We start from the raw sequence: 8,462 nt of genomic DNA, 5'->3' as shown, positions 1-8,462 counted from the left end.
GCGGGAGCTTTAGCCACCAGACCACCGGGCAGTTGGCAGACAAGTACTCTCCGTAGCCGGCTCTCATTGTTTGTAGTTGCTGGCAAGTGTTGCAGACCCTGTTGATACACAAACCCTTCGGCTTTATATTCAAAATTAACCATTTGTAGTTTCTCTAACCACCACCTCCACTAACCATTTGTACTTTCTCTAACCATCACCTTCACTAACCATTTGTACTTTCTCTAACCATCACCTTCACTAATCATTTGTACTTTCTCTAACCATCACCTGCACTAACCGTTTGTACTTTCTCTAACCACCACCTCCACTAACCATTTATACTTTCTCTAACCATCACCTCCATTAACCCCTACACCTTGCACAACCCAACTCTCACAACCCCACACTTAACACACTTAACACACTCTACCATTGGACGCACAAAACTTGTATAACTTACATAGATTTTATCCAAAAATTTATTCATTGTTATTTTAATTAATAAAGTTAGAGCATTAAGGAAACCTAATTTGCAGACAACAAATACAGTGTGATGTAAATTAAATTAATGAATCAACAAATGTTTCTTGTGAAGTACAGACGTTATATTTTGTCTCTTGGAATTTAAACAGTTGTACCCAACACTTAAAGAATACCATCAATGATTTCCCCTTAAAGTTCACTATACCATAGACTCATAAATAGCCTTTAAGAGTATCAGGAACACAAGGAACTAGTGAATAAGTTTAGCTACGCATCATCGTCTCCAGTCATCCATTACCGCTAGCTTTGTATACCAATATAGAACATTAAGCGTTCCATAGGTTATTAATGGTGGTTTTAACTGTTTACCGCAAGTCAATGATACAGAAATTTAAATATACCATTTATAAATAAATACTAAGATATACGTCTCTCCAAGTATATACACACTTCAAGAGAGATATACTCATCAGAATATACCTAAAGTGTGCATTAACAACAACTGATTTTAATTTTTTTGAGCGATTTTCTAGAACTGTGAATTACAACGTAAAATAAGAACATAAGAAAGAAGGAACACTGCAACAGGCCTACTGGCCTGTGCGAGGCAGGTCCAATTCTCCCACCGGCTTAAGCCAATGCCTTGACTTAGTGAGGTCAGACACACCACTTAAGGGAGGAGCAGTTAGGTTTATGCATTGTTTGATTTATTTTCTCAACTATTCACGTTTTATTATGCGTATGAACATAACTAAAAATAAAAATTTAAATATAATAAATCTAAAAACTATATGAAATTTTTATTGACAGCTTTTTGGTTAGCTGTTTTTGTTGAAATAAACAATTTTAAAGATTTTTTCTATTGCTCGAAAGAGAATCAAAATGCTTTTGGTTTTAGTTTTAATATTAATCAGTTTTTACTTCATGGATCAAAATTTTACTGTCAATTATTATTACTACTGATGAAGATATATTCACCTGAGATGATTTAAGCTCTCATTCAGAATAAGCACCATAGTATTCATCATGGAGAATGTCCAATAGTTGCCCAGAAGTTGCTGCAGCTGCTGGAGGGGCAGTCGTGTGAGGACGAGGAGCCTCGTTGACCACACCAGAACTCGGCTCTTGAGAGAGACCTCAGCGAAGGAGGTCAGGAACACTGTGTCGTCGCTCAACACAATTACACTCACGCACCAAGACTCCTGCCGTACCTGTTGATGGTAGAATGAGAGATATTACGTGACCTGCCTAAATCAGTAGTAAAGTGACCTTCCTACCTCAGGTCATGTGACTTAAGAAATCGTAATGACACGATTGCAAATAAACCATACCCCCGGCCGGGATTGAACCCGCGACGGGCTGGAGTTTTGAGACTCTATGACCGCGGGTTCAATCCCGGCCGGGGGTATGGTTTACCTCAGGTCACTTTAGCACTATGACAGCCTGCCTCAGTAGCAATGTGACCTACCTTCCTCAGCAGTAATGTGACCTACCTGCCTCAGCAGTAATGTGACTTATCTACCTCAGCAGTAATGTGACCCACCTGTCTTGGCAGTAATGTGACCTACCTTCCTCAGCAGTAATGTGACCTACCTGCCTCAGCAGTAATGTGACTTATCTACCTCAGCAGTAATGTGACCCACCTGTCTTGGCAGTAATGTGACCTACCTGCCTCAGCGGTAATGTGACCCACCTGCCTCAGCAGTAATGTGACCTACCTGCCTCAGTAATTATGTAATTACTAAGGAGACCAGCATCAGAGTTTTGGTTAGTGATTATTATTAATTCTCCGTAAAAGAGAGATAATGTGGACTAACAACGCAGGTTCAACCACCAGTTTTCATGGTACTTGATAAGCCTCGTTTAACAAGAGCTTAAATAACATATACAGACACACAATTGTTATGGTGATTTTTGCTTTCTCAATAATCTGAAGTATCTTGTGTACCCATATAAGTGTTATTTAAAATAACTCATTTGGTGTAGGTATATTACTACGTAATATTAGTAATAAATGTCATTTAGAAGAGAAGAAAAAACAGTAAGATAAATGTATATTCATATTTTAACTTTGTGATGCTATTTTGTTTTCTGCTGTGTAAGTGTGTGTGGGGCCTACAATGCTCGGACAGGTGGCAGACGGACATTTGGCCGAATGGACATTTCACCGAACGGAAAATTAGGTTAGGTTAGGATGAGTGGCATTTCGTCCGTTCGTTGAAATGTCCGTTCGGCCAAATGCCCGTCGGTGAAATGTGTGTCGGCCAAGTGTCGGTGATCTGTCCGGCCATGCAATGCTCTCTTTGTTGCTCTGAACATGGTTTGCTATCCATAGAACTCTCTTTGTTGCTCTGAACATGGCTTGCCATGCATAGAACTCTCTTTGTTGCTCTGAATATGGCTTGCCATGCATAGAACTCTCTTTGTTGCTCTGAACATGGCTTGCCATGCATAGTACACTCTTTTTACATAGATTATTTTGAGCTGCCCTTGAGTTACTATAGCGTAGCAAAACACAGAGGAAAGGGACCTGAGGGTAATATTAGCCTACATGCTGGATCTCATGGTTTCTAAGGACAAACCAAGGGATATCTGACTTCATTTTTGTTTGTTAATACACTTAATGCTTTGAAAAGTAGTCCAGCCTAATTAGTTGAGTTGTTATATATAAACTGCATATTTTTGTGGTATATTCTAAGTTTTATTCTTGAATTTTGCTTCAGTCATTTTTGTAAGCTGATGGTATAATTATTTTTCTGATATCTATTACAATAACCTCTTGGTCTATAATAAATACAACTGTGGCGGGATATAAATATGTAAATAGTCCATTACTAATGTAATTTGTTCAACTGTCAAAACTTTGCGGCCCCGTCCCTGGACCCATTATATACCTCTGTAATAGTTTGACTACCTCCCACAGGAGGTAGTCAAACTAACTTTTCGATGTCGAGGGACTGTGTTATGGATCCGACAGAAACAACCTAAAGAAAAAGTGTGGAAATTTGGGCGAATTGTGCAGCTCTGATGTAGACGGACAGCAGTTATCGAGTCGAGTCAACATGAAAATATCAAGATCTGAAGAACTTCTCGAATTTATTGCTCAGTATAAGATAAGAGCGTCGTCCCCAGTCTTCGCATTGCTACTAAGATAATGCTAACCATAGCAGTTTCCATCGCCAGTTGTGAGAGATCATTCAGTAAGTTAAACGAACATTGTCGTATTTCAGATCCTCCGTGGGTCAAGGCAGACTCTGTGGTCTTGCTCTGCTGAGTGTAGAAAGAGAAGAAACTGAAAAAAAACATTGATCACTTCATAGACCAATTTGCATCAAAGAAAGCAAGGAAGATGCAGCTGTAATTTTCATGTAGTGCAAATTTTTTTATTTAAAAGATTAACGTGTTTGAATTGTATTTTTGAGCTAATTTTATGGTAATGTTATGTAAAACATGTGTGTTAGATGCCAGCTGCTCTAAGCTATATCAAACACCAGCTAAGAGCTATATCAGCTTGGGGAAATAGATGGCAAGTAACATTTGCACCTGAGAAAACGCAAGTGATGATCGTCTCTAGGCACCATGATGGTAATGCTGGTGCAGTAGTAAGGATGAATGGGAGGATGTTGGCACCTGGAGAAGAAGTTGATATCCTTGTAGTGAAATTTGACTCCAAACTAACCATGAAGAACCATGTTGTAAATCTTGCAAACAAGGCAGCCAGGAAGCTTACAGCACTTCGCCGTATCTCACATCTGCTTGACAGTAGGGGTTGCAAGATCCTGTACGAGGCACAAGTACGCTCACACCTTGAGTATGCTCCACTTTCTTGGTTTGCCTGCCCCCCCCCCCTCTCATCTGCGACTGCTTGGCAGAGTAGAGAACAGAGCAAGACGTCTCATCTCTCGCCTGGACCCATCCTGGATAGATCTGTCATTTCAGCAGAGCCTTCAACACAGGAGGGATGTGGGTGGCCTTACTGTTATGTACAAGGCCAATATTGTCAAAGTACCACACTTGGATCCACTTCGAGGACAGCGTGAAACAAGCTTTTATGCCACAAGACGGGCAGAAAGCAGCAACTTCACTCTGGCTGTACCCTTCTCCAGAACATCACTCCATCTGAGATCATATATACCCAGGATGACTCGAGTATGGAACACATTCGTACACCATAATGATGTCAACGAGATAAAGTCAGTTGATCAAATGAAAATGCTGGCCCACAGATGGCTCCAACTTCATCCTGTTCCCTACTTGTATGTCTCATAACAATAAAAATGCTTTCAAATGAGCTGATGTAGGTAACAGCTCTTAGCTTGCCAATAAAGTTAGGAATCCTTAACCTGTAAATAGCTTGTCAATAAAGTTAGGAATCCTTAACCTGTAAATAGCTTGTCAATAAAGTTAGGAATCCTTAACCTGTAAATAGCTTGTCAATAAAGTTAGGGATCCTTAACCTTGTCAAACCCTGTGTAAGAAAAAAAAACAAGATATTTGGTGAGCGGCGCAGCTTCAGTGCCTGACATAGGCGCTGTTTTCCGTAGATTCGCTTCTGTCTCAAGATGATCATTTGCCTCGTAAGGTAGTGTACCACTTTTTTGTATAGTTAATAAAGTCTTGTCTTGGACAAGACGTAATAAAGGTTTCTTTGTAAGCAGTGTATTACACAGTATCTTACGTCATCATTTATCCGAACATTATATTTACTCTCACTCCTACCCATCATTCTCTTATCTTTACATTTGCAAATTGTATGCACGTCACTCTACCAACTGTGGACGATTATTCATGGCGGGTACTGGAGAACATTTAGTTCAACATACTTGGTGAGCATAGTCGAGTATCATGGGTAACTCCTGAGTCAAGTTAGCGTTATGGTTGTCTACTGCCACCTGCATCACTGTCACACCCCAGGGCGCCCACTGCTTCTCCAAGCCCTGTATTAAACAGTAATATGTATTGAATTACTAGCAGAATTTACTTCATGCACACAAAGCAATTTTTTTTTTAAAGTTTATATTACCTTCATTTTAATGATTCTTATCTTCATAGCAATTACGGTTATTATATTGAGGGAGAAGCGTTGATCTATACAGGTCGAACACCTCCAGGAAAATGTTTGGCAATGTATTATGATTAGAATAAGTGGAAGATGTGTCTAATTCTCTGAGTCAAAAAGCCCTTCACCGGCATATTAGCATCTTCCTTCGAGGTACAGAATTCAATAGTGTTTAGTCGTCTCTTAGTGGGTATTTTCGTAGAAAATTTCACAACTGCCTCGTTTAAGATATTCAATAACATGGATTTTTTTTCATATTGAAATTTATTCTCACGGTGTTTAATAAAAACATCTAATCACCTAAAATTTCTGTGTATTTCTTTAAACACACGAACCATACCTGAATATCAACATTATTTATGAGACTTACAATGAAGTCAGGTGAGTGTATGTTCTTGGTGTCATGGATAATAATGCCGGAGCAGTGAGGCTCAAGGTCAGCTTCCAGTACTACTCCTGCTGGCCAAAAAGAATTCAAACTCTTCCTATAGTCTCCTGAAACCATTAAAATCTTGCGTGAAAATCCTTTTCCGTTTCATTGGGTGATAATTTAATTAATAATTTTAAGCAAGATTAAAATATGTATAACTGAATAGTTATTATATACCAGACGAAGTCATCTAACCTTGAAGAAGACGCAGTGTTCCCTCATTCAGGAAACAGTTATTTAGCATCAGCACTACGACCATCCAAGGTACCGACCCTTGTTGTCTCATCCTGGGATATTCAATCTTTTTACAATCTGGAATTAAAAACCGTTGAATCTGTAGAAAAATATCTAATAAATATACAATATTAGACCCTCAGTAACCATCTTGGAATTAATAGTATGACTCACAATAGGTATAATTTTTCTGAATGAAGATTTGAAAATGTTTCTGTTTTATCAAATGATCTGAATTGCAAAAGAATCACTACGATGATACAGCATCACTGTGCATAATGATACAGCATCACTGTATAATGATACAGCATCACTGTATAATGATACAGCATCACTGTGTATAATGATACACTGTGTAATGATGCAGCATCACTGTATAATGATGCAACATCACTGTGTATAAAGGGATTGCAAGGAACTTGCAGTCCCATTCATTGATAACTGGGACAAATTCTATGGCATGATATGTATGCAAGGGATGGGGTTCATCTCTCTGGGGATGGAGTGGTTACATTAGCCACTTCGATTGAGGGGGTAATTGATGACTTGTCTAGGAATTTAAACTGATAGATTATAGAGGTATGAGTGTTTGTGGGAAGCAATCAGGCTGCAATATTATTGTTGGAAACAGCAGATATTACCGGGATACCTCAGGGATATGTTTAAAAGACAATATTCAAAATATAGTTGCTAGTAATGGCAAATCAATTGATCAACAAACAAAGAGAGGTAGTAGAGGGCAACGAGTGACTAGCCCCCTTAAGGTTTACTATACAAATAGTAGGAGTCTAAGAAATAAGATAGATGTGCTAAGATTACTTGCAAGTTTAGGTAATAGATATTATTGCTATAACAGAGACCTGGTTCAACTTGAAGGATAGAGAAATGCCTTCTGGATGCAACATACAGGGTTATAAACTATTCCACAGTGATAGGGTCAGCAGGAAGGTTGGTGGAGTGGCGATGTACGTCAGAGATAATTTAAATTGTTGTGTTAGACATGATATAAGATTAGAAACATCGGACACAGAATCTCTTTGGCTACAGCTTCTCGAGGGGTATGAAAAATTAATTTTGGGTGTGATATATAAGCCCCCAAACCTTGATAGGGAGTGCAGTAAGCTGCTATGGGACGAAATTCATAAGGCGTCTAGATATGAAAATGTTGTGTTAATGGGGGATTTTAACTTTAGACAAATTGATTGGAACAATTTGACTGGAAATCTTGAGTCTAGTGACTTTCTTGATACAGTTCAGGATTGCTTTTTAAAACAGTTTGTGACAGAACCAACTAAAGGAAACAATCTGCTTGACTTGGTTCTTGCCAACAAAGATTCACTAATTAATAATCTTGAGGTTAATGATGAGCTTGGGAAAAGTGATCACAAATCACTTAGTTTCAATATATTATGGAATTACCCAGTAAACTGCAATCAAGTCTTTGTCCCAGACTTCCACTTGGCCGATTTCACGGGACTGAAAAATTACCTGGGTGGGCTAAATTGTGATGATCTGACTGTAGGTGGGGTAGCTGGTGTTGGCTGCCAGTATGACGTTTTTCAGAGAATAATTCTAGCTGCTCAGTCAACTTTTCTTCCGAGTAGGGAAATCAGATCAAACAAAATTTATCCCAAATGGATGAACAATAGATTAAAACATCTCATTGGTCAAAAGAAAGGCATATATAGGCGTATCAGAAGAGGAAAGAGGAAGTTAAGAAATCATTGTATTCAATTAAATAGAAAAATAAAAAAAGGAATAAGAAAAGCAAAGAGGGATTATGAGGCTAAGGTCGCAAGGGATTCGAAGACTAACCCAAAAGGGTTCTTTCAGGTATACAGAAGTAAGATTAGGGACAAGATTGGCCCATTTAAGAGTAGCTCAGGTCAGATCACTGATAGTGATAAGAATATGTGTGAAATTTTCAGTTCTTACCTCCTTTCAGTTTTTACTCAGGAAAATGCTAGCAAAATTCCAGAAATAATAAATTATGTAGAACAGGACGATAATCTATGCACGATTGTGGTAACTATTGACTTGGTCCTCAGACAAATACAGAAACTAAAACCTAACAAAACCCCAGGCCCTGATGAACTGTTTGCAAGGGTGCTAAAGGAATGTAAAGAGGAACTTAGCAAACTTTTGGCTAATCTTTTCAACATATCACTACAAACTGGCATAGTGCCTGATAAGTGGAAAATGGCAAATGTGATACCTATATACAAGGCAGGTGTCAGGTCCTTGGCTTCGAACTATAGACCAATAAGCCTTACC

At 38.7% G+C, this 8,462-nt stretch overlaps 1 protein-coding gene across 1 annotated transcript in view; it reads right to left on the bottom strand.

The window, feature by feature from the left end:
- Positions 1–1,439: 1,439 nt before the first annotated feature.
- The window catches only part of LOC138852792 (uncharacterized), a 101,679-nt gene continuing 94,656 nt past the window's right edge, over positions 1,440–8,462 (bottom strand). The window contains exons 11-14 of the mRNA XM_070085681.1: positions 6,150–6,288; positions 5,865–5,980; positions 5,289–5,402; positions 1,440–1,676 (exon numbers count right to left, since the gene is read on the bottom strand). Of these exons, the coding sequence (XP_069941782.1) occupies positions 1,440–1,676; positions 5,289–5,402; positions 5,865–5,980; positions 6,150–6,288 (606 nt within the window). The remainder of the gene's footprint in view (positions 1,677–5,288; positions 5,403–5,864; positions 5,981–6,149; positions 6,289–8,462) is intronic.

The sequence above is a fragment of the Cherax quadricarinatus genome, chromosome 16 (genome assembly GCF_038502225.1).
Source record: "Cherax quadricarinatus isolate ZL_2023a chromosome 16, ASM3850222v1, whole genome shotgun sequence".
Lineage (NCBI taxonomy): Eukaryota > Metazoa > Arthropoda > Malacostraca > Decapoda > Parastacidae > Cherax > Cherax quadricarinatus.
Note: the sequence above shows the minus strand (reverse complement) of the source record. Positions and strands in the feature narration are given on the sequence as shown.